This window comes from Grampus griseus (assembly GCF_964374135.1).
Source record: "Grampus griseus genome assembly, chromosome: 21".
Taxonomy (NCBI): Eukaryota; Metazoa; Chordata; class Mammalia; order Artiodactyla; family Delphinidae; genus Grampus; species Grampus griseus.
The window spans coordinates 21,626,697-21,653,532 of record NC_139015.1 but is presented as its reverse complement, the minus strand read 5'-3'; the positions used below and the strand labels follow the sequence as shown (position 1 = coordinate 21,653,532).

Here is a 26,836-nt window from a genome sequence, read left to right as displayed (position 1 = left end):
GAGGTCCAAAACCAGTTTCCCTGGGCTGGAACCAGGAGTTGACAAGGCCATCCATCCTCCTTCTAGAGGCTCTAAGCGAGAATGTGTTTCCTCGCCAGCATTCCTTGACTTCTGGCCACATCAATCCAACTCCAACTTCATCATCACATTCTCTCTGGAGTAGAAACTCCCTCTGCCTCTCTCTTACGATAACACCAGTGGTTACATCTGGGTCCATCCAGGTAGTCCAGGAGAATCTCCCCATCTCAAGACCCTTACTTTCATCCCATTGGCAAAGTCCCTTCTGCCATTTAAGGTGACATTCACAGGTTCTGGGGATTAGAATGTGGACATTTGGGGGCAATGGTGTCATTCAGTCTACTACAAGGTAGATGCTATTATCTTTCTCAGATGCAGGAAATGAAGTTTAGGGAAGTAATTTGTCTCAGGTCTATAATTTCCAGAGTAGAGATTTAAATTCTGGCAGTGAGACTTCAGGACACACTCTAAACAACTTTAATCTGTGTCCTTAACTACTGCATAATCCTTGGTTAAGAGTCACACTTAGGTATCAAGACCCAATTGAATAAAACACTATGTACTGTCTCCTCTTTCACTTTGTCTGGTGTATTTATGAAGCTTGCCCAGAGCAGAAGAGTTCAGAAAATTGTTATGCAGGTTTACTAAGAGAAAGCATTTACTGTTTGATATGCACTGAGTAATGGAAGGCTGTTTTAAAATAGAATATGCCAGCAAGTAGTGTTATCACCATTTTACATATTTAAACAACTAGACAACGACAACGAAAAGCTACAGATGCAAAGGTGTCAGGGACATGTCTAAAGGCAGCCTGCCAGAAAAAGGGCTGGTACCAGATGCCAGATGCCCAGGTCTGAATTCATCCTATCCAGTCCTGATTAAGCACCTGTTCAGAGGGATTGTGGCTCATCACCCAACACCTGAGGCTTTATATCCCAGCTTCAAGACGGAAATACTGTACTGACCACTAACTCATAATCTTCTATCCCCATCCTTTGTGGGACAGAACTTGGCACTTCTAAGATCCTTTTCTGCTTGAGAAAGAGCAGAGCAGCCTTTGCTTCTCCGGCTGTGACCTACCGTGCTTTGCAAAGGTGATGTGGCAAGTGCAGCTGCAGACCCATCTCCAGTATCGCACATCTATGGAAAATTCCAGTCAGGTTTTAGACCCAGTCACAGTACATTTTTCTGAGGATCAGTAATGATTTGCTGAGGATCAGTAATGCTCTCCGTATGCTGGCTGACAAGGGCATGATCTCTGTGCTTACTATACTCCATCTGTCGGCTCCTCTCTGACACAGTTGTCCGTGGGATTCCTTAGGAATATTTGCGGTATTTAGGCACAATTTCAGGAGCTGCTCTTTCCTGTATCCTCTCATTTCTTAATCAACGTTTCCCAGTTAAGACTATAAATAATTCAACTTGGGTGGGTTATCGGAGGCATTCTTTCCTACTCTACTCCATTTGAATCTCTGTGCTCTTTAAGTTTCACATACGTGGCATCACATATCTCCCATCATCGCTATTTTCAGCAGTCAGGGCTACAAAGGTAATTGGCAAGTTCATTAGCCTTTCCATTTCTTTCCCTCTTGGTTGTTTAAGAGTGATTTGCGGGCTTCCCTGGTGGCGCAGTGGTTGAGAGTCCGCCTGCCGATGCAGGGGACACGGGTTCGTGCCCCGGTCTGGGAAGATCCCACATGTGGCGGAGCGGCTGGGCCCGTGAGCCGTGGCCGCTGGGCCTGCGCGTCCAGAGCCTGTGCTCTGCAATGGGAGAGGCCACAGCAGTGAGAGGACCGCGTACCGCAAAAAAAAAAAAAAAAAAAAAAGTGATTTGCTAAAGACTCTGCGTTTCGATGTTTTGCAAAGCTCAGTGGTACAGAGACAATATTGGAATTCTGCCCTGGAGAAATAGACCTTCTGTCAATTGTTCTCCTTCTCTTATAGAACAGAAAAGAGATTCATCTTTCACACAGTTACTCAAGGTTTCTCTACTTGCATTGCCAAGGATCTGGATAAGACTGGGAGTACTCCACATTTTCTGTTGGAAGGTACTTTGCGTTCCATAAAACTAAATCCACACCATATGAGAACTTTAGTCTAACCTCTCATCTACTGATTCATGAAGTTTGACTCACTGAGATTTCCCCTCCTCATACTATTGTGAAGAAAAGAATTGTTGGCCAAATCCATGGTCAAATGTTTGTATTATGTTTCCTAGTTTGTCAGTTATCTTTATGTTTGGATTGCCTTTTGTCGTGCAGAATTCTTTCATTTTTATGAAGTCAAATCAACTCTTTTTCTTTATGATATCTCAGTTTCATGTTCTGCTTAGGGACAGACTTCCTCATAACAAGAATATGATTTCTTATCCTATTTTACATTCTTCTTGTTTCTTGCAATAGAATATTACCAAAGGTATGCTGCACATGCAGTCCTCGCTCTGAACAGTTTGCCCATGCATGAATTTCAGTTACCATGATTTAGTGAAATAATCCCAGGGCCCCAACGAAACAATCAGATTTCAGTTACTGCCATATTAACTGAGGAAGTGCATAAAGTACAAACTTCACAGCTAGTTCTTAAGTCCACAAATCTCCCTGGATATAACAGATGTGTATCATGATCAATGAACAATCAGGTCCCTTCTTTCAAAGTCTGTAGGTGCTTGGTCACTGTGCATGTTATTCAGTTCACGTATAGACAGTAAGATCCATGTATTGCTTGGAATTGAACCGTTTAATCTTCAAGTATCTTGGAATTTTCCAGCTTTGTTTTTGTTATTGATTTCCAGTTTGACCTCACTGTGGTCTGAGAACAGACTTTATATGATTTCTGATGTTTGAAATTTGTTAGAGTGTGTTTTATGGCCCAGAACGTGGTCTTTCTTGGTGTATACTTCATGTGAGGTTGAGACAATGTGTATTCTACTCTTGTTGGATGAAGTGGTCTGTAGACATTTATTATATCCATTTGGTTGATGGCGTTGTTGAATTCAGCTATGTCCGTACTGATTTTCTGCCTGATGGATTTGTCCATTGATGATAGAGGGGGGTAGAAATCTCCAACTATGATAGTGGATTTCTCTCTTTCTCCTTGCAGTTCTATCAGTTTTTGTCTCATGGATTTTGATGCTTTCTTGTTAGGCACATAAGCATTAAGAATTGTTATGTCTTCTTGGAGAATTGACCCCTTTTTCATTATGGAATGCCCCTCTTTGTGCCTGATAATTTTCTTTGCTCTGCTTTGTCTGAAATTGATACAGCTTCTTAAACCTTCTTTTAATTAGTGTTAGCATGATGTATCTTTCCCCAGCCCTTTACTTTTAAGCTATATGTGCCTTCATATCTAAAGTAGATTTCTTATGTTTGGATCTTGTTTACCGATCCTCTGTGACAATCTCTGTCTTTTAATTGGTGTATTTATACCATTGGTGTTTAAAATGATTACTGATATCATTGGATTAATATCTACCATATTTGTTACTGTTTCATATTTATTGCCATTGTTCTTTGTTCCTTTTTTATATTCCACTCTTTTTCTGCCATTTCTGGTTTTAATCAAGCATTTTATATGATTCACTTTTCTCTTCCTTGAAAATCCAGACACGATGGACTGGTGAAATTAACTGCAGTGCATAGTCCTTTAGTGATGTAGTGTTACAGAAGCATTGCATAGTCTTATGATTAGGTCTCAGTCCTGTAATGAGCATGTGCTCCTCAGCTATGAATGTCACAATTGCCTCTCAGTATTTTCCCTCACCTTAGGTGAAACGCAGTGGCTGGATATTTCCCTTCCCCCAGGTCAGTTAGGCTCTGACAAAACCCCATAGGTTAGGCCTCTGGTAAAACAGTTTCTCCTGAGGGCAGGCCTTATGAAGAATAGCAGAATGCTCTGGTGTTTTCAAAATTGCTCCTTTCACCCTCCCCCTGCCAGAATTCCAAGGGGACTTGCCTTTGACCTTCACCTGGTAGTCACAACCTGGTAGAGCTCAAGAGACAAAACTCGTAATAGGATAGGGGCTTCCCTGGAGTTTTGACGTCACAGACTTTTCCACACAAGCCTCCAGCAATCCGTCAAATACAGTTCAGGTTTTCCTACCTCACTATTGGTTTCCACAGAGATTTCTGCTCTTGGGTTTCTGTTCCGGTAAGTTGTTATTCTCTGTATCTGCTATTCTGCCTCTCCAGTTTTGGGCACAGTGATTTTTCCTGTGACCTCACTTCTCTAATGAATCTAAGAAGAATTGTTGATTTTTCAGTTTGTTCAGATATTTACCTGTTAGGACAGAGTGGCAACTTCCAAGCTCCTTCCATGCTGGACTCAAAACTAGACGTCTCATAAGTCTTTTTACAATGGAATAAAACGTTAATTCTCAATATTTCTAATGTTTTAGGTTGCACTGTATTAACTAAATATAAGGTTTACTAAATTTTAAGTCTATCTATAACTTTATAACCAACAAGAGAGTTTCTAGTACTTTTGTCAGAAAGATTTTAAGGTCATAGAACAACAATATTTTCCCAGTCGATCATTAAGATCAACTTTGCGCAGTTCAGCTTGTATGATCATTTTTGTAGTTCCACAGTGAGGACAGCCTGTATTTTATTTACCCTATATTTTATTTCTCATATATACATGGGTTCCTCTTCTGGTTTAATAATATACTGATGTACTGTTATAGCTTATTAGATTTTTTTTAAACTACTGAAATTTGGAGTGTGTTTTGATACTGGATAAGGACATTTCTTTCCTCATTACAACTTTACCCTACTTTAAAATATCTGCTTTATGGTGATAAATCCCTCTTGATCATAATGACTTCTTAAAAATACGTTGCTGGAATCTATTTGCTAATATTAGTTAGAACTTAAGATCTTAAAAGAAATGTGCTTCTAGTTACTTTTTGGGTAAATTTTCCATATCTGATTTTTGTATTAGGACTCTTCTAGCTTTTTTAATACATTGGAAAATAACTGATGTCTTTGTAAGGTGTATATCTTTGATTATATTTTCTAATTTCATAAAGCTACTTGTATTCTCTACTCAAAATATGCGTAAATATTGGCTGCATATAACATCAATAATCAGCCATTTTGTCCAGATTTTCAAGTGTGTTGGTATAAAGCTAGCATAGTATTCTTTTGTAATCAAAAAAACAAATTCTCTCTGTTTTATAGCTAGTCCCATCTCTATCATATTTGCCAAATATTGCTTATTTTACTGGTCTTTCTTTTGGTTTTATTTGTCAAGTTGACTGCTTTTCTTCTCTATTTTTGACTTTCTCTTGATTAATTTTGTCCTCCCACTCTTTTGGATTTACCTTGTTCTTTTTCTCCGTCTACTGTCCATTTCCTGTAGCTTCAAGAGCCATTTTCAACAACTCGGTGAGCTCTGCCGGCTGTGTCACGGCCACTTCATCATATGCCATTAAAACCTAATCTCATACACTGAGTGAAGACTCAGCAGCCTTGTCTTGCTTTCACAATTGTTCTATGGCCTTGCATCCTTCTTCTTCTCCTAAATTAGCACTATCATCAGGGAAAATTCTAGTGGGCCGCATGCTACTTATAAGGCTTGCCTTTCCTCCAGTTTCATAATAAAAGAAAAAACATTTCCACCCTTTTTTTGATGTTGATCGAAAATTTAGCAACACTTCTCTGCACTGTATTCAAATCCAGAAATATAAGCAAGTCTTCATGCACACAGGCTCACTGAAATGTCATAATTTTAAACTGTGTATGACCTTGGACAATGACCTTTCCAAATCCTCCATGAAATGTCATAATTTTAAACTATGTATGACCTTGGACAATGACCTTTCCAAATACTCCATGCTCCCCCTTTCTTCCTAGGTGTTCGGAGTTTTTCATTCCTACAACATCTTTTACACATGGTCAATTTGTGTCATAAGCTCTTCCTCCCTTCCACTCTGAGTCTATATCCAAAGGAGACATCATCATTATTTGAAGAGATGTCTGTACTCCCATGGTCATTGTAGCATTATTCACAAGAGCCAAGGTATGGAAACAACCTAAGTGTCCATAGTAGATGAACAGATAAAGGAAATATGGCATATGTATATATATATATATATATACACACACACACACACACACACACACACAGAGACATATACATACAATGGAATATTATTCAACCTTTAAAAAGAAGATAATCCTATCATTTAAGACAACATGGATAAAACTGGAGGACACTATGCCAAGTGAAATAAGACAAATAGTGCATGATATCACTTATATGTGGACTCTAAAAAAATAACTAAATAAACTCTTCCTTCCCTGGACATTTTCCTCAGCAGACTCTAGCAGCCTCTACTATGCGTCTCATCTTTTTTTCTTTGTACCATATCACAACCCCAGGGAACCTGGGGTAAATACAGGGAACCTGTATTTACTGATGTGTATCTAGATTATAGTTTACCATTGTTCTTTTTCTTCGTAATCCATTCCTTCCACTTCTGGCATCAGAACCTCATTTTTCCTTTGGAGAAGTCCTTGTGATTCAGGTAGGCTGGGTGTCTCCTCGGCAGTGATGCTCTGACTGAAGCACAAAGCCCGTGTAATCCTACAACATTCTGAAACAGTATTGGCCATGATGACTTGGCACTTGCAGTCCATAGCAGAATGCGTAGGTGAAGGATGTACGGCTAGATAAAGGCTAGAGCCACAGTGAGGAGGAAAATAGGAGGGCGATGGCTCCCACATCGGTGAGCTGGGGTGGGGTTCGGGGGCATGGCTGCAGCGAGGATGAGAGCTGACACCAAAATACAGGGCAACAGGAAGCTTGCTTAGGTGGAATTGTTAAAAGTGTCACTGCTAAGAGGAATGGGGCCATTTATTATTTTTGAAAGTCAAATGTTTGTAGATTGGCAACTGTCTATACTTTTTGTTTCAAATGGCTTCATTAGACTAATAACCTCTGATACAAATGGGCTTCAATTAAAAAGCTTGGATATAATTTGGTGTAATATCTCAGCTCAAGAAATAAGGAGATTTTTCCTCCCATAAAAGCCAGGGTAAATTTTCTTGTAAGTGGTAGAGGTTATTATGGTACTTACTCATTTTTTCTGTTCATTTAATCAAAATTGGTGCAATTTCCACTTGATGGAGATTAGATGGTGCTCTTTTGAGCTAATGTTGTGAGTCAGTCACTAGACTACTTTGTGCTTCAAGACTGAAAGAAGCCATTGTCCTTATGTCTTCTTGCCCTTAGCCTTGTCTTCTCCGGGTAGTTCTGGGGGATAGTGTTGGATGAATTGAAGCTTATGTCTCACCTCTAAGTGATGATACTCTTCAGCTTACAATAGGCAGAGAGTAATTCCCTGAGATGGAAGAGGAAGCCAAGCTTACAGGTCTCTAGATGGTTAGAGATGGAGGGAGTATGTTTACCTGGACTTACCCTGCCATAGGTGTCAGCTCTTACACGTCTATCCCTCAGCAGCAGACGCTGGTGTGTTTCCATATTACTGCTATGCCCTGAAAGTTTATAACCATCAACTATGTTTAACCACTTTGATCTATTAATTTAATAGCCATTGGTAGGTAGTGTCACCTGCCAATTATTATTAGGTATTAGATAGTATCTACTATTATTATTATTAGAACTTTCTATATGATTGAGTATAGCTTCAGTTTGAGTTTCATCTAACAGAATATACTTTTTTGTTTTACAAATATCACGTGAGACACACATGAAATAATCATAAATAAAAGCTGAAAAAAGAATCTCAGCAAAAAAGATGCATGTTTATGTGACATTTCTGCCTTCTAGGGCTTTGCTCTGAGATTCCCTAATTTTTCAGTTTGGAAGTCATGGGATATGGTAAATGAAATGTATCCTTCCCAAATCTGTCAAGCATTTCATTTTGGTGGGGAGGGTGGTCATGCTGTAACACCAGTTGGTGTTTCTTGCTGATAGTTTGGGGTTTTAGTTAACTATAGGGTTTGTTTCTAATTGAGATATAGTTGAGATGTAATTGGCGCACAGTCTGAAAGTACACAATTTGGTAAGTTTTGAGCTGTGTATTTACCCATAAAGCCATCACCACAATCAAGAAAATGAACAAATCCCCCTCCCTCGGGAGTTTCCTCTGGGTCACTCCGATCCCTTCCTGTCTGCCACCTCCACCCCAGATAACCACTGATTTACTATAGATTAGTTTCCATTTTCTGGAATTCTATATAATGGGATCATACAGTATGCACTCTTTTCTGGTCTGGCTTCGTTTCCTCAGCATAGTTATTTTTGGATTCATCTGTGTTGTGTATACCCATGGTTCATTCCCTTTTATTGCTGGCCTGTATTCCATTGTATGGATATACCACAGTTTATCATCTGCTCACCTTTTAATGGACATTTGGGTTGCTCCTGGATTTTGGCTACTTCGGATGAAACTGCTATGAACATTTATATAGAGATCTTTGATTGGATTTATGCGTTCTCTTCTCTTGGGTAAAAGTTTAAGAGTGACTAGCTGGATCACATGGCAGGTGTATGTTTCCACTTTTCAAGAAATGCCACCAGCAGTGTTGGGAGTTCCAGTTCCTCCAGTCCTCACTAACGCTGGGTGTGGTCAGCCTTTTTTGTTTAGACACTCTAATAGATGTGAATGAAGGGTATCTCGTTCTGGTTGTGGTTGCATTTCCCTAATGAGTAATGATGTTGAGCATCTTTTCATGTGCTTATTTACCATTGGTACACCTTGATTGGAGAAATGTCTGTTCAAACTTTTTTTTTTTTTTTTTTTGTGGTACGCGGGCCTCTCACTGCTGTGGCCTCTCCCGTTGCGGAGCACAGGCTCCGGACCCGCAGGCTCAGCGGCCATGGCTCACGGGCCCAGCCGCTCCACGGCATGTGGGATCCTCCCGGACCGGGGCACGAACCCATGTCCCCTGCATCGGCAGGCGGACTCCCAACCACTGCGCCACCAGGGAAGCCCTGTTCAAACTTTTGCTGCCCCCTTTTTATTGGGTTTTTTTCTTCTTACTGAGTTTTTAGAGTTCTGTATATATTCTGTATACAAACCCTTTTATCAGATACATGCTTTGCAAATCTTTCCTCCTAGTCTGTGTCTTTTCATTCATTGTCTTTGGAGGAACATAAGTTTTTAACTTTGATGACGGGTTTATCATTTAGAAAGAAACTATTTTATTCACAATATCAAAAGTACTTTAAGACTTATAAAAACACTTCCACTTTCAGCTAAGATAGAGTAACAGAGACTGTATTTACTCTTGCACCTGGGAAAAAACTCCAGCGAAGTATATAAAATAATGATTTTCAAGACCCTGAGCATCAGGTGACAAAGGACAATGATCCCGAGATATGGGAAACAAATGAGGTGAGTCCCATAATTGGCCCAGCGTAGTGCCTTGAGAGTGTCCAGGCTGCGGTGCAGAGGGCGGAGCTGAGACAGACCCTCTGAATTAAGGAGCCCAGGGTGACCAGAGTTTGCAGGACACAGGACCGGAGAGAAGAGACCTCCAGAGGGTTCCCTGGAGAAGCCAGCAGGGTGCTGATCAGCGCATGTGTGTGAGCAAACTCTCTGAGACTGGGGAAAGTGGGCAGTGCTAAGGTCTCATTTCAGCTCCTCCTACCCACCCCCAGAGCGCTAAGTAACTTGTGGCATCTCTGTTCCCTATTCCCCACCCCCACTCTCTAAATAACCCATTTCCAACGATAGTTAAGAAGAGGGCATTTTTAGCTACACTTAACAGGTCTTCCTAAAGAGTCTCTGAGTCTTGTAATTCTCAGAATTTAGAATACCTTTCAAGATGTTGGCATTAGAATCTTCCCAAATGGGTCTTGAGTTTGGCATGACTTTTAGTTTGTAAAAGATGCGAGAACCAGGTAGGACAGAAAAGCAGAGTGAGTTCCAGAGCGGAGCACTCCTGGGTTGTGTGCCAGGCCTGGCGTGTGGAGGAAGCAATGATACGCCGAGAAGTCTGACACCTGCCCAGCTGGGCCTTCGTGTGCCCTTGGGAAGAGGAGGGTGTAGACTGTGGCCCTGACGGCCTGACTGTGCGCCACACCAGTGTCAGATTTGGAACCACAGACCTGAGGGAGCTCGAGAAGCCGCCTTGTATATGCCATCCACTTATGGACTCATCAAGCGATCGATTCTTCTTCACCATCTGTCTCAGGCCTGCTATGGTCCGGGCACTGTGCTGGATGCTTGGATCCAACAGTGAGCGTGAGAAGTCCCCACACTCGTGACTCTTACATTCTAGTAGAGGAGACACACCATCAACCAGTGTATGTCAGGCGCACAGAAGTACCCTAAGAAAAATAAAGCAGGTGATGCGATGTGGGTGACCAGGAGGTTGGGGGTGGTCAGGGAGTTCTTTCTGAGGTGGTGACATCTGAGCAGAGACTTGAATGAAGCTCGTATGGGGAGGGGGATGGGGACCTAAGTGGTGAAAACGGGGTCCTGAGGTGGGAGTGTGCTTTATAAGGAAGCCAGTGGGGCTAGAGCAGGATGAGGAAGGAGTGAGGGGCAGGAGAATGGAGCAGATGACACCGGACCCTGCAGATGTGTGAGTGACAAAGGAGGCGGCAGAGGATCTGAGGAGATGAGTAACATGGTCTGACGTGCCCTGGGAGGGAATTGCTCTGGCTTCAGTGGGGAATAGACTGGGGGGTCAGGAGACCGCCATACATCCGGGTTGATGGTGGCATGGACCAGGGAGCTGAGGAAGTGGTCGGATGCCGATGGGTTTGAAGCTGGAGCAGTGGGACGTGCCGATGTATTCAGTGTGTGGTGTGAGAGAAGAAGGGCGTAAAAAATGACCCCATGTGTTTTGTCCAAAGTAACTGAAGGACAGAGTGGACACTCACAGACACGGGAAGCCTGGGAAAGGAGTAGCCTGGTGGGGCGTGAGGCCAGTGGGAATCAGGAGTTTGATTTTGGTGTTTAATCAGTGTTTAATAGGCAATGAGATCTCAGTTGATATTCAGGCCGAAAGTCAGGACTGGAGGTGACCTGAGACCACGGCCAGGGGAGTGGACTGAGCTACCCCGAGAAATGGTTCTTTCCCCTGAGGAAGCCAGTCCTGTTTGGGGGTCCCATACTTTCTAACGGGTGTCAACACTTTTCATGATTACATTTTCTTTGCACTGAGGCTTCATTTGAAAGCCAGCTGCACCTGCCCGCAGGAAGGTGTACCTGAAAAATAAGAAAAAATAGACTTAAATAATTAAATAAGAATTCTTTCTTGTTCACAGTTACAACTTTGCAGAGGCTGGAGAGTCTAAGGAGGGCTCGGTTTCCATTGGTTGTGCAATGTAACATTTTTCAGGACGCCAGGGATGCTTTTTGTTTAAAATGGCCTCAAGTCCAGGCTGGATCTTCTGGGAATGAAACTTGGGTGGGGGGAGTAGATAAAGAAAAGCTGGTGTTGGAAGAGGGTCCTGGCTGGAACACGGTCCCAGTAGTGTCTGTTTATGCAAGTGGGAGATATTATTCATGTGCAAAATAAGGCGGCTGAACCGTCTCAAGCTTTCTTCCAGCCTCCAGCCTCAAGGCTCTGTGGGTCTGACCCTAAGTCTGTGGGGTCTCTCAGCAACCCCTCACCCAGAGGAATTCATTTCTCCTGCCCCCTCCCTTCCTCCAAGAAAACCGATCCGCAGGAATTCTTAGCTTCGTTCTGAGACCTGAAGCCAAAATACAGTTTCTGATCATCCTTCAGGACTTCAGGTGCCTCCCTTAGTCCTTCAAAACCAGGTCGATTTTGACAAGGCTGCCTGGCCAGTGTTTCAAATTTCAGTTCAGGTCCTAAAAGTTCCTCCCGTTTTTCAGTTGAAAGGAGAACTCAGGTTGGAGGGAGACAGTTTTAGTCTGAAGGCTTTTATGAAACTGTCTGTATTCACTCACTCCTCTGAGCCTGGAGCCGTTTCCAGTAAGAAGGAGGTGACAGGCTCTCCAAATAAAGAGTCACCTTTTGAAAGCACTCCAGCCCAGCAGCATGGGGGCTTTTGATGATCCTGACTTGCGTCTTGAGAAGGGGGCAGGCCAGCGCTGGGTTTGGGCTCTGTTCCTCCCCCCGCCCCCCCTTAGCGTACTTTGATCTGTGAAGCATGTCTAATCGTCGGCCAAGTCTGTTAGAACTTTATCCAGAGCCGGAAAAGGGGAAATATTTTTCCTTTCTTGGGTGGATTTGTATTTATATAAACCCTTAGCAATGCTGATGGAGCCAAGTGGCCGGCACACACGTCTGAGGAGCTGGAATGACTGAGTGGCGGGAACAGGCAGGGCAGCGTGTCCCTCTGTCCCTGGTCAGCTTTGACACGGGTCAGACCTACTGAAGGTCAGGAGAGGGTGGTATAAGTCTTCACGTGCATTTTGCTGAAGGATGTTCTTGTTCGTAAGGCCGTTTATGCAATGGCTTGAGCTGAGCCAGCAACTGATTAGTTAACTCCAGGTCGTAACTCCAGTGAGACACCTGTATGTGTATGAATGATTCGGTCACTTTATCTCTTTTGTCATCACTAAGAGTATAGGGTTGTGGAAGGCCTTAGCTGTCCTCTGAAACTTTAACCTCGGAAGGTTGACCTTTTCACAGTGTGTCCCGTTATTGATTTTACTTGCATGAATCTGTCTACATCTTTTTGGTCAAGCCCTTGCCGTTTCTCCTGGGTAGTGAGTTTTTACTCTTCTTTTATTGAGGTAACATTGATTTATAAGTTTCCGGTGTACATTATATTTCTACATCTGTACACCCTACAGTGTGCTCACCACCAAAAATTCAGTTTCTATCCATCACCATCTATTTCCTCCTTTTTACCCTCCCCCCATCCCTTCCCCTCTGGGAATCACTATTCTGTTCTCTGCATCTACCTGTTTTTGTTTAGTTTGGTTTGTTCATTTAGTTATTATTAGTTTTTTATATTCCACATATGAGTGACATCAGACAGTATTTGTCTTTCTCCATCTGACTTCTTTCACGGTGATGAATTTAATTTTTTTTATTCTTTTGGCCGTGCTGCACAGCATGTGGGAGCTTAGTTCCCCTGACCAGGGATTGAATCCGTGCCCCTTGCATTGGAAGCACTGTGTCTTAACCACTGGACCACCAGGGAAGTCCAGGGTGGTGAATTTTTAAAGCCTGCTTACCATCGATATGAAGGCTTTCTTGTCCTAAAACCACCTTGTTGAAGTGGTACCTCACTGTTCTACATTTCTAGGATATAGCATGATTCGCTTTCAGATATTCTCGAGGAATCTTGTACAGAATCTAAAGACAGGCTCTCTTGTTCTTGTGATATCGCGATTTGTATATTATCTGGGCTAGTCTGGGACTGATAAAGGTGCTGACAACAGCCAGTGTATAGAACGTTGATATAAAGCAATCTATTATTTTGCTATTTTTGACTCTTTTAGAACCAAAAGCAAACCCAGTGTAGGCACCCCAGTTTCTGGCAACTTCCCTGGAGTAATTCTGCTACATATTAATAAACACCACTGGAGCCACGTTTACCTGCTGTCTCGGGGTGTTTATCCTGGTCTCCAGGAATGTTTATTTTGTGTCTCTTGGGGTCTCATACTTCAGCAGGGAATCTTCCCAAAGTTTCTCCCTGGCATCTCATCCCAGTTCTGTGATGGACACTTGGGGAAGGAAACTCCTTGGGCACCCTGGGACTCTTTCAGCAGGTGGAGAGAATCCAGGCGGAAAAGCAGCCTGGAGGAGGAGGAGAAGATGGGGACTTTTGTTCCACCGCAGGTGATGGAAATAGGGGGGCTGTAGAAGGGGGATTTCAAAGCACTGAGTTATGAGGAAGTGGTGGGGAGGAATGGTACGAGGGTTGCATGTGGTCAAATACAAACACAAAAAAGAAAAAAACGACATTAGGAAAAGGAAGTGTAAGCTTGTAATGTGAGGGAAGAAGATTTACAAAGAAATTTTGTCAGCAGCTCCCCCCCCCCCCCACCGCCTTGGTTGAACTTTTGCCAAGTGCTTGATCTGAGGTCCCAGCTCTTTTGATCCAGAAGAGACCTATGTGATGATCCATCCAGGAGGGGCCCTGGACCAAATGCCACTATTCTCAGTTTAGCATACCTGAGATGTTCAGTCACCTCCTGTTCCTCAAACAAACAAAAAGCTTTCTGAAATTAAAAGCAAACATTACTATGAGGACAGTCATCTTCTGTCAGGAATTGGGTTAAACAAGGAAAAGCTAGGCTTATCTGCTCCAGATGGGCACCTGCCATAAAAGGAAAAATGTCAAAGTGTCCATCGTGTGTGCCCGGCTTGCGGGGACGCTTGGCTTCCACTGAGTTACTCATCAGGAAAGTCTGAGTGCTTCACAGGTTAGCATCAAGGAATGAGTCAGAGAAGAAATCAAGAGTGTGGCCTTTGTCTTTCCTTCTGCCTGTAACTGTCACCACTGTCACCACCTTGGAGGATGTTGGGAAGACGTTGAAGTGTTGAGATTTCCTTTGTTCGGTGCAGCCTAATGACAAGCCATGAAGCCTCACTGAAGATAGGCACTGAGTTATACCTTAGTTCAAGGTCATCTCTAAGAACCCCAACTGGCCTGCTTCTGTTTTGCTTACAGGTTGTCCTCTCTTAATGATAAGACTTTACCAATTGTCCCCAAAGCTTCAAGGCACAGAAGGGCATTTCTAAGTGATTCTTTTTTTTAAAAACAAAGTTCCAGCATTTAGAATCAAAACTGGACTTGAGAATTGAACAAATCTGGGAGACGTAATACCTCTGCACTGTTAAATTGCCTGGAACCCAGTGGATTCCTACACGGTGAAGAACTGCAGGGCTATATGGCGAAAGTGAAAACAGTTCTGGAAGACAGTCACAATGTCTGAGGATGTAAGTTTTTGCAGCTACCTTCGCACTTCATAACTTAGGATGTATCCGATTAAGTGGCCCTGTCAATTTGACTTCTTTCCAAGAGGAACAGATTGAGCCAAAAGCAAACTGCTCACAGGGAGAACACAGCATCCCTGCAGTGTGGGGGACCCCTCTCGGAGTCCCAGAGCTCCCTAAGAGTATATGGTGAGGCCCAAGTGCTGGATGGTATCTGTGGGCACCCGAGCTGACCTCCCTGTGGCCCAGCAGGAAGATGCCTGAGAATCTAGGGGTACCCAGCCAATTTCCTGGCGAGTTCAGCAGTATCCCCCAGGGCACATCCCCAGAGAGTTTCGAGGGTGGACTAGCTGGCTTCCTCATTGATTCAGCAGCAACCCGGGGCGGGGGGGGTGGGTAGCTTTTCAGGGACTCTAGTTGGTGCCCATCTAGCCTCAGTCCAACAGCATGATCCCCACCTTCCCCTCAAAGACAGCTTCCTGGGGAGTTTTGTCAGCACCCAGGGGACAGTTCCCTGCTGGCTTTAGCCAGCTGTGGACTGGTCTGGCCTGGGCAGCCCAGCAGGCTTTTCCCCTACTCAGAGGCTGTACCACACCCCATCTAACCAGCAAGGTCTGAATCTCAGCTTTGCCCAGGGCTCTCCCACGCCCGGGTTCTTCTTCCTGGGCAATTCTCCCTCAGCCTTGGAGTTATCCTTTAGAGTTTTCTTTCCTCTTGGTAGTAAATTCACTGTAATAGGTTAATAATTATTTATATTAAAGCTTACTCTGTGGTTCTGTCTCCTGAGGAGACCCTGACTGATCCACACAGCCAGTAAATCTTAGCCAGGATTGCAGCTAAGGCTGTCTGATTCCAGAACCAAACTAATTGGTATTGTTTCTCTATGACCAGCAGTTTCATATACATTGATTGTTGTGATTAAAGTGCTTTAGACTAATTTTTTGTTTTTTAAATTTTTATTGGAGTATAGTTGATTTACAATGTTGTGTTAGTTTCAGGTGTACAGCAAAGTGAATCAGTAATACATATACATATATCCACTCTTTTTTAGATTCTTTTCCCATATGGGTCATTACAGAGTATTGAGTGGAGTTCCCTGTGCTATATAGTAGGTCCTTGTTAGTTATCTATTTTGTATATACTAGTGTGTACACGTCAATCCCAGTCTCCCAATTTATCCCTCCCCTGCCCCTTCCACCCGGTAACCATAAGTTTGTCTTCTACATCTGTGGCTCTATTTCTGTTCTGTACCTTTTTTTTTTTTTTTTTTGCGGTACGCGGGCCTCTCACTGTTGTGGCCTCTCCCGTTGCAGAGCACAGGCTCCGGACGCGCAGGGTCAGTGGCCTTGGCTCACGGGCCCAGCCGCTCCGCGGCATGTGGGATCTTCCCGGACCGGGGCACGAACCCGTGTCCCCTGCATCGGCAGGCGGACTCTCAACCACTGTGCCACCAGGGAAGCCCTGTAATATTTTTTTAGATTATACATATAAATGATCATATGATATGTGTCTTTCTCTGTCTGACTTACTTCACTCAGTATGACAATCTCTAGGTCCATCCATGTTAAATGTCATCATTCTTTGTTATGGCTGAGTAATATTCCATTGTATATATGTACCATATCTTCGTTATCCACTCCTCTGTCAATGGACATTTAGGTTGCTTTCATGTCTTGGCTATTGTAAATAGTGCTGCAATGAACACTGGGGTGTATGTATCTTTTCGAATTATGGTTTTCTCCAGACATATGCCCAGGAGTGGGATTTTGGATCATATGGAAGCTCTATAAGTCTTTTAAGGAAACTTCATACTGTTCTCCATAATGGTTGTACCAATTTACATTCCCACCAACAGTGTAGGAGGGTTCCCCTTTCTCCACACCCTCGCCAGCTTTTATTGTTGGTAGACGTCTTGATGATGGCCATTCTGACTGGTGTGAGGTGATACCTCATTGTAGTTTTCATCTGCATTTCTCTAATAATTCATGTGCTTTTGGCCATCTGTGTATGTCTTCTTTGGAGAAATGTTTATTTAGATCATCCACCCATTTTTTGCTTTTTTTTCTTTTTCTTTTTTTGTATTGAGCTGCATGAGCTGTTTATATCTTGGAGATTAATCCCTTGTCAGTCGCATCATTTGCAAATGTTTTCTCCCATTCTGTGGATTGTCTTTTTGTTTTATGGTTTCCTTTGCTGTGCAAAAGATTTTAAGTTTCATTATGTCCCATTTGTTTATTTTTGTTTGTATTTTCATTACTCTAGGAGGTGGGTCAAAAATAATCTTGCTGCAATTTATGTCGGAGAGTGTTCTGCCTATGTTTTCCTCTGAGAGTTTTATAGTATCCGGCCTTACATTTAGGTCTTTAATCCATTTTGAGTTTATTTTTGCATATGGTGTTAGTGTTCTAATTTCATTCTTTTACATGTAGTTGTCCTGTTCTCCCAGCACCACTTACTGAAGTGACTGTCTTTTCTCCATTGTATATTCTTGCCTCCTTTGTCATGGATTAGTTGATCATAGATGTGTAGGTTTATTTCTGGGCTTTCTGTGCTGTTCCACTGATCTATATTTCTGTTTTTGTGCCAGTACCATACTGTTTTGATGACTGTAGCTTGGTAGTATAGTCTGAAGTCAGGGAGCCTGATTCCTCCAGCTCCGTTTTTCTTTCTCAAGATGACTTTGGCTATTCGAGGTCTTTTGTGCTTCCATACAAATTGTAAACTTTTTTGTTCTAGTTTCTGTAAAAAATGGCATTGGTAATTTGCTAAGTATTGCATAGACTGACTTCTGATAAAAATCTGTTTTCAATAGCAAGCACATGTTTTTTCACCATTGTTGTTTTTTTTAGTGGAAATGTCTACCATACAGATGGCTTTCTTACCACATAACCCACTCTGGAAAAGACGTGGACACCCCTGTTTATCTTTTCAAAAGAGCAGTTCATCACGTTGGCCTCCAGGGCCTTTGCGCTGGGCTCCTTTCTCTCTTTTTTACATTCTTTTTTATAATTAATTTATTTTTATTATTTATTTATTTTTGGCTACGTTGGGTCTTCGTTGCTGCACGCGGGCTTTCTCTAGTTGCGGTGAGTGGGAGCTACTCTGTTGTGGTGCGTGAGATTCTCATTGTGGTGGCTTCTCGTTGTGGAGCACTGGCTCTAGGCACACGGGTTTCAGTAGTTATGGCATGTGGGCTCAGTAGCTGTGACACATGGGCTTAGTTGCTCCACAGCATGTGGGATCTTCCTGGACCAGGGTTCGAACCCATGTCCCCTGCATTGGAAGGCGGATTCTTTTTTTTTTTTTTTTTGCGGTACGCGGGCCTCTCACTGCTGTGGCGTCTCCCGTCGCGGAGCACAGGCTCCAGACGTGCAGGCTCAGCAGCCATGGCTCACAGGCCCAGCTGCCCCGCGGCACACGGGATCCTCCCGGACCGGGGCACCAACCCGCGTCCCCCACATTGGCAGGCAGACTCTCAACCACTGTGCCACGAGGGAAGCCCAGAAGGCGGATTCTTAACCACTGGACCACCAAGGAAGTCCCTCCTTTCTCTTTTTTATCTTTTATCCCGTCTCCGTTGTTACTTTTTTTTTTTTTTGCGTTATGTGGGCCTCTCACTGTCGTGGCCTCTCTCGTTGCGGAGCACAGGCTCCGGACATGCTGGCTCAGCGGCCATGGCTTATGGGCCTAGCCGCTCTGCGGCATGTGGGATCTTCCCGGACCAGGGCACGAACCCGTGTCCCCTGCATCGGCAGGCGGACTCCCAACCACTGCGCCACCAGGGAAGCCCTCCGTTGTTACTTTGCTTGTCCACTCAGCAGAGTTGAGCACAGCTGGTCACTCCCTTTTCTTGAAGGAGTTTGGTTTCCTTTGTGAAGCCACGTTCTTCCTGTTCTCCTTCTGCCTCCTTGGCAGTTCCTGGCTGGCCTCTCTCCTTTTCAGCCTCTAAACTTTCAGTGCTCTAAACTTGGAGCACCCCAGGCTGTTTCCTTTTTCTTCTTTATCTATCTACTCAATTTCCTGGGTGATGTCATTCACTTGTATGCCTTTCCAGATCATGTGTTTGCTGATTCCTCCCAAATCTCTACCTCCAGTCTTAACCTTTTCCTGCAAATCCAGAACTGAATGTGTAATTCCACAATTAATATCTATCACCCTGTTGTCTAACAGTCAGATCTAACTTGGCCAAAACAGAACTCCTAATTTCTCCCCTTCCCACTAACAGTCTTCTCGCTTAGTCTTGCAAGTAGTACCACCAGCTGCCGTCTTCCCACACCAAAGGTTTGGAATTATCCTTGGTTCGTCTCTGCATCTTACCTCCACATCCAATTCACTGGCAAGTCCTGCTGACTGTCTATGAAACATAACGCCAGTCTCTCCAGACCAGGCCTCCACCACCTCTCACCCGGGCTCCTCTGTGAGCCTTCTTATGGCTTCCTTGCCTTCATTTTGCCATCCCACACAGCAGCCAGAGGGATCCTTAGATCAGATGTCATTACTCCATTCAAAACCTTCCATATGGCTCCGCACCACTTAGAATCAAAACCAAACATTTTCCCCTGTCTGCAGAGTCCATGATCTGGGCCTTGCTGTCTTGCCTCTTCGTCTTGTCCCGTTTCCCCTTCACCCCATGATCTAGATTCTTCTCTGGGCAGCCAAGCATCTTCCTACTTTCATGACTTTGCATTAGCGGTTTCCTCTGCCTGGAATGTTCTTCCCATGGCTTGCTTCTCTTTGTCGTTCAGCTTTCAGCATAAACGTCACCTCCTCAGAGAGGCATCCTGGGCAACCCAGTCGCTCCCTATCTCATTAGCCTGTTTTAATAATCTGTGTAACAAGTTTTTAATAAGTTATGTAGTTTGTTCCTTACTAATCTTCCTTCTAGACCGTAAGCGCCACGAAATCAGGGGTCTTCGTGTACCTTATTCGCTGCTGTTCTCTCAGAGTCTGTGGTGCTGTCTCACATTAGTTGGTGTTTGTTATGTACCTGTTAAATGAATGAGTGAACTCAGTGGCAGAACCAGGCCTAGGACATAAGATTTTCCTCTTTCGTTTCACATCTAATTTATACCAGGATGTCTTTTGCCAGTAAAGTTATCCTAGCTCCAAGTTATTGATATCTCCTGTTTACTTAAAGGCTATGGTAAAATTTCCAAAAACAATTCCAAAGCCAAATTACCTTTAATCCATTTTGATTTTAAATTTACCTTTAAACTTCACCTTTCACTTCAGTATGTTGGAAAATACCACATTCAATGACATTTTATGACCTATATCCTGTGGTTTTTAAACTTAAAATTGTTTCCATTTATTGCAAGTGACTATTATAAAATGGTACTTTAAGACACTTTTATAAGTTGGGAAGCTCACACTTCCATAGTTGTGCATAATTTTTACCTCTGTGAAAACAATGTTGGCCAGAGATGGGCCCAGTCCCGGTCTCGGAGATGGAAGGACCAGATCTGTTTGTGCTCTTGACACAGGCTCACTGTGCTACTTCCTGCACATCAGTTTCTCTTCTAAAAAAAGTCATAATTCATAGTCACAAAATGGATTTTTTTAAAAAAACAGGACTACCAAAAAGTACAACCTAGTCTATTTATTTTATTTCTTTGGAACAGCAGCCAAGCTGGAGCTGCCCAACCCTGGGCCTGAGGGAGGTGCTGTGCTGAAGCTCAGCCGTGGGGACCGGCCCCTAAGACGGCATGAGGTGGCCAGGTCTGCAAATGTCGGTTTTGTGGGAACCAGTAGGTACTGAGAGATCTGTTCTGCTCCCTTTTCTCACACTCTCAAGTGTGCACAGTGGTGCATTTTTCTTATTTTTTATTCAGGTGTACTTGATTTACAGTATTATGTTAGTTTCAGGTGTACAGCACAGTGATTCATTTTTGCAGATTATACTCCATTATACGTTATTATGAGATAATGGCTATAATTCCTTGGGCTATACAGTATATCCTTGTTGCTTATCTATTTTCTGTATAGTACTTTGTATCTGTTAATCCCCTACTCCTAAACTGTCCCTCTTCCCCTTTGGTAACCACTAGTTTGTTTTCTGCGAGTCTGTTTCTGTTCTGCTATATACATTTGTATTATTTTTTAGATTCCACATATAAATGGTATCATACAGTATTTGTTTTTCTCTCTCTGACTTATTTCACTAGACGTAATATTCTCTAGGTCCATCCATGTTGCTGCAAATGGTAATATTCCATTATATGTATATACCACATCTTCATTATCCAGTTGTCTGTTGATGGGCACTTGGGTTGCTTCCATATCTTGGCCATTGTAAATAGTGCTGCTGTAAACACTGGGGTGCATGTATCTTTTCAAATTGGTGTTTTCATTTTTTCCCAGATACATACCCAGGAGTGGAATTGCTGGATCCCATGGTAGTTCTATTCTTAATTTTTTGAGGAACCTCCCATACTGTTTTCCATAGTGGCTGCACTAACTTACATTCACAGTGTTTACCTCTCCTTTGTATATACTTTCTGGCCTTTGTTTTGTTTTAAGACAAGATGTCCTTTTATCTCTGTCTGGCGTTCGTCTTCATATAAAAGGGACCGTGGAGTTCTCCCATCTTTGCTGCCTTTGATAACTCGGTGGGCTTGCAAAGTGGGAGCCTTCCTGCTCCTCAGGTTCTGAGGATGCTGCCTTTGCCCTGAGGGGATGTGGGAAACATGCGTTTGTGTATCATTGCATTTCATCCAGAGTCACACTTAAAAGACAGCAGTGAACTTTGCGGGGTGGAGAAGTGAGCTTCAGAATATTCAAGCTGAAAGAGGCCTTGAAGAAATCTGGATAATTCCTTATTTAATAGAATCTATATAATTGCTTGTTTTAATTTCCAGACCACTTCTGCTGTTTTGAGGGATGTTCATAACTCAGATCTTTACCCTGGATCAGGAAGTGGGTTTTATTTGTACTGAAAAGACATGTTTTCGGCTTTTAATATCGTGGTTTGGGTCGTCAGAGTGATACATTTTTAGTATTTTGCATAATGTGCCCAGTATTTGTGAATTCTGATGATTAGCAGAAAAAGACCAGCCATTTCACTTATCTCCTGTAGTTTAAAAATAAATCGTAATAAAACTTGGTGTTCTATTCTTCCACAGAGGAAAAACAGCTAATGAGCGTTCACTAGCATTTTAATGCCAGAAATCTTGAGACAGAGTGATTAAGTAAGAATAGCTTTTCATAACTTTAATAGGCACAGGGAGACTGTGTAGTGGCCTAATACAGCCTCAGTAGATGCGGTGGTCTGTTCATCCAGCCAAGTTTCTGCTACTTCAGGAAGACTGTGTAAAAACCGCACATGAATAGAGAATATCCAACAGAGGAGAAAGCATCAGCATTTAAAGCTGGCATCTCCCTTCAGTGTGAAGCATCCTTAGCCTTTTTTTTTTAATTGATTCAAGCATAAGAATAAACAAATAACCTCAGGACCATTTAATCTTGAATGACCCATTTCACTCCACATCCAGTTGTGTTCCTTATCAGTTTATGTTTCTAATGAGAACATACTTTCAAATTTACTTTCTACACAGAAATATTGGCCTCATAATTTTTAATGACTACAGAGAATTCTGTCTTCTGAATTGTGTCATAGGTTTTAATCATTTCCCCTTTGTTGAATATTTGAGAGGGTTACTAAGTTTCCACTGTGTTATGAATAGTGTTGCTATGAGCAATCATTGTATAATTTTTGTAAGAAAGGCCCACTTCCTTGAAGCGAATTCCTAAAAATGGAAATATACCAGGTCACATGAATATTTCTCCTTCCTCTATTGGTAACATTTTCTATAAATATAACATTTTTTTTGCAGCTGCCACCAACTTTGGAATTTATCTTTTTTATTAGCGTTTGCTAGTGATGACTGATGTGTCATCACTAAATGACTGATTTAGTGATGACTAAATTCCCCACATTTCCAGGTCTTTTCCAGTCCTGGAAATCAGTCGTTCTCTAGCATCACATAACTTCCTAGGGGGCATCCACTGCACAGTACCATAGTTCTTTTTTTTGTGGACTTGACTTTCTCCAGTGCCGAAGCCCTCCACATCACAGGCCTTGCTTTAGACTGCTGTATCCCTGCAGCTCCTCACACAGTAACATCTCCCTAATTAGGTGCTCAACCAATAGCCTGTGCTTTAGTTTGAAAATCAAGTTTGTGTTACGGAAATCGGAGCCAATTAGCTTCTATTTTAGTCGCCAACACGTTAGGAACCACTATTCGTGTTACTGATAAGATAGGTTTTTTTTTTGTTTTTTGTTTTTTTTTTGAGAGGAAAAATCCGTTTCTCTTACTTTCTTAATTTAGCAACTGGGCACGTTTCCGAAATCCTCAGAATCTGGCCCCAAGCAGTAGCTTGTCGGAGTGCACGCATGTCTTGGAGCTCGTGAACTGTTCTGTTTCTTGCTCATCTGCACAGCACCAAGTGAATTTTTCGTATGCATGAAATTTCTCAGTGCCTTCGACTTTCCTGCTGTTTCAATGGCTGGCAGTGCTGCTAGGGGTACGGCCCACACAAAACCAGTTCCCTGGACCTGGGTGATTCTGGGCATCTGGGGCAGGGTGGGGGGCGCTAAAGCTCTTGGTTTAATAGAAATTGATAGCCAATGCTTAATAGTCAACTGTAAATTATTTCCGGTTCTCTGGCAAAACCTACACTATTCCCAGCAAGGAAGCCAGCGGTGCAGGAACGGGAGCCTGGGGTCGCGGCTTGACATCTACATTTGTTATCCTGGGCCCTCAGGCACTTGCAGGAAGGAGGAGCAGAGGCCTGTGTGAAATTGCCACCAGGAGAGAGTTCTTGGGGGAAGCCAGAGATTCCCAGTCTGGGTTCAAGCCTTGGGGGTAATCTTGGGACAGAAAGTAGAAACTGAAAGTATCAGGTGAGGAAGCAGTGGAGGGCGGTCCGGACTGGGGGTGTTAACAGGCCTGGGTGGTTCAGAGCATTCTCTTGGTGCAGTTCTAGCCCCATGGTAGGCGGTGGGTTTAAAGCTCTCTGTGGGACTCCGAGCAAATCTGTTAAACTCAGAGACCTTCTGACTTGTAAAGTGGTATTTGGACTGGATGACTTCCAAGTCTCAGTCTGGTGCAACATGCTCTTACTTTGGTTCATTTTATGACTTCGAGAGCATTTAATGTTGACGTTTTTAATTTGCCTTTTTATATTTTGAGATCTTTTCCTAGCTGGTGTTGGAGCAGAATTCTGATACCCATGTATCCATGATACAAGCTAATGATGCTAAATTAACTTTTGCAGTCATTCGGTGTTTACATTAGTTTGGTTAAGGAACTCAAATTACATTTGGTTTGTATTCTGCAAAGCCATATAAAATTGTTCAAACCAGGAAACAGCTGTCTTTCATAAAAGTACAAAGATGTCAATGGTTAGTTCATTACTCAATAATAGCATTTTTGGATTACTTTTCTAGGAGAGATGTGTTCTGGAGTAAAGAAGCAGTCCCCACTTTGGGGGGACGGGTATCAGAGGGTGGCAGCAAAAGGTAAGGGCCCCAGAGATGGGTTCCCAAGGTCACAGCCCGAGTCTGCCCCTTGCTCCCTTGACTCTGGGTACATCACATAACCTCCCTGAACGTTAGCTTCCTCATTTGCAAAGTGAGGATAAACCTTATAGTAACATTGTGAAGATGAAATGAGATGTACACTTAAAGCTGTCCATTCAGTGCTGGCACATGGGCACGCTCTATCGATGTGAGTTCGCTGAAGGTGAGACGTTTAGATACACGGCATTTGCAGTCAAAGGATTTTTTTGTATCCTCACATGAATGGCATATACTTTGGGGTCCCCAGAATTTCAAATCAGTAATACAAGTGATGGCTGTTGATGTTTTATTTCCAGTAGCATCTTTCCCCAGTTGGCAGATGTTTTGGTTTCATTTATTTACTTTCTAGGTATAAGTAGGGGAATTTAGGCAATAATGCACCATTGTCCACCAAAAGCTGTTTTTTGAATTTTCTGAGCAAGAGCTGGCCATGAAAACAGAGAAAGGGCAGAGGGTGCTACTGGGTAAGCGGACAGTGGGGAGGAAAGCAAGAAACGGAAGGCATCACTGCTCTTGGGGATTTGATGATCTGGTTGGAGAGATCGTATCTGGGGCAGGCAGAGTACGCAGGTATCCTTTGGGGTGACTTACTAGCTCCCATTACTCATAAGAGAGCATTGTGTTGGTCCTTTACAAATCCGCACACATACCTACCCAGGAAATCCTCTTGCCAGCATGAACCAGCCTGTTTACCTTGATAACACACCTTTAGTCAGCTGCATTTCCAGATCATTAATACGGGGCTTTGTTGCAAGGCTGCTGTGAATTCCATCTGCCCCCATCCTCATTATGAACACCTCCTTGGCAGCCCTGCTTCTCCGGGCTCGAGGGATCCTGGTGACGTCTAGATAAAGATCTCTGGAGCCCATCTGGGGAAAGGAAGGTGAGGAAAAGAGTGGCAGATGCTGTCTTTGTCCGGAACGGTAGCCTTCCTGCCATCACCATTAGAATGTTCTCCACAGTGATGCAGATGAGCCAGTGAGAGCAGAGCCAGCTCTGCTCTGGTTGCACATTTGTTCTCTGATTCCACTGTCTGCAGACCCTTCCCGTCGTCCTCACTACCTGCCCTGCTCCCTGTTTCCTCTACCCCCTCTCTAAGGTGGCCTCATTTTTGAAGGCAAATCTCACTAATGCATATTTCTCTCTCCTGCAGGGGAGTTGCTGAGTCAGCCCAGACCAGAAGGCGTGGCAGAGATCATTTGCCCCAAGAATGGCAGCGAGCGAGTGAATGTTGCCTTGGTTTACCCACCCACACCGACTGTGATCAGCCCATGTTCCAAGTGAGTTCTGAACCCGCAGCCCCTGTCCCTCACTCCTGAGAACAAAAATCCAGGTTAAAGTACCTTTCATCAAACCTGGAAATGCTCCCCCAGGGCAGACCTAGTTATCTGGGCAACAGCAAAACTATGGCTTATACAGCAAACTAGGAACTTTCATTTTTTGTTATTTGTGATGTTTTTTTTTTTTTTTTTTGCTGATAAAAGAACATTTTAAAACAGCTTTTTTGAGATTTTGTTCACATATTATACAGCTCACTTGTTTAAAGTGTATGATTCATTGTTTTTTAGTATATTTGCAGGTATATGTAACCAAAAAGAGCGATTTTTTTTTTTTGATAGAGAGTCATAATTCTGTCATTGTAGTATGAAGTGGGCCCTCATTTTAGAAAACAGCGAGGGCTCATTAAATAAGAAAAGCTGGCAGAAAATCTGTAGCAGATCCTTTTTTCTTGTGGGTCTCTGATTCTCTATCAGTCCTCGACAATCAGAAGCTGTGTGGTTTTTTCCCACCTTCCCCAAAATGGACTTAAAGACACAGAATGTACCCATGTGAACTAACTTTTGGATACAAGGTTAGCTTAGCATTAAACTCAGATGATAAACTTAGGTTAAACTCGTCTGTTTGGTTTCTTCTGTAGTGTTAAGAACTGAACAGGCCACTTTAGACTGAGATGAAATACCTTTCTACTGCAAATCTTGAAAAGCAGTAAGTAGTCCCTGGTCCTCTGGGTGATATCAACAAAGTATTCATGAAGGAGACTTCAAGCATTTTTCTTCCTAGTTGACCACATAGAATATTTTTTCCATATCTAAGCTTTGTATAGGGATGTTGGAAAGTTCGTATTTGAGAATGGTGACCTGTTACGGCCTCTTGAGAAACTTGCTGTCAGGCTGCATTCCTGAGAGTTTGTGTGATAGGAACTTATGTCTCCGACCCTCCAAGTATCAGCTTTCCTGCCCTTGATATGCTGTCTGCAGAGCAAGGGTCTGCTGGGGATTTCTCATTCATTAGCCAGCTGTCCCTTTTCTCCAAACTGGGTGACTCATTAGACAGAACATCCCTAATCCGTCTTTGCTGCAAAATGTCACTGAACACCCAAGGGAAAGTCTTTTCTCAT

At 43.1% G+C, this 26,836-nt stretch overlaps 1 protein-coding gene across 2 annotated transcripts in view; it reads left to right on the top strand.

Moving 5' to 3' along the window:
* The window catches only part of MFHAS1 (multifunctional ROCO family signaling regulator 1), a gene marked incomplete at its 5' end in the record, with an annotated part of 114,261 nt that overhangs the window by 72,313 nt on the left and 15,112 nt on the right, over positions 1-26,836 (top strand). For both annotated transcript variants that reach the window (XR_014298449.1, XM_082680551.1), the window contains one exon: positions 25,592-25,718. Coding sequence is in view for 1 of the 2 variants with exons in the window: in XM_082680551.1 (XP_082536677.1) it covers positions 25,592-25,718 (127 nt within the window). The remainder of the gene's footprint in view (positions 1-25,591; positions 25,719-26,836) is intronic.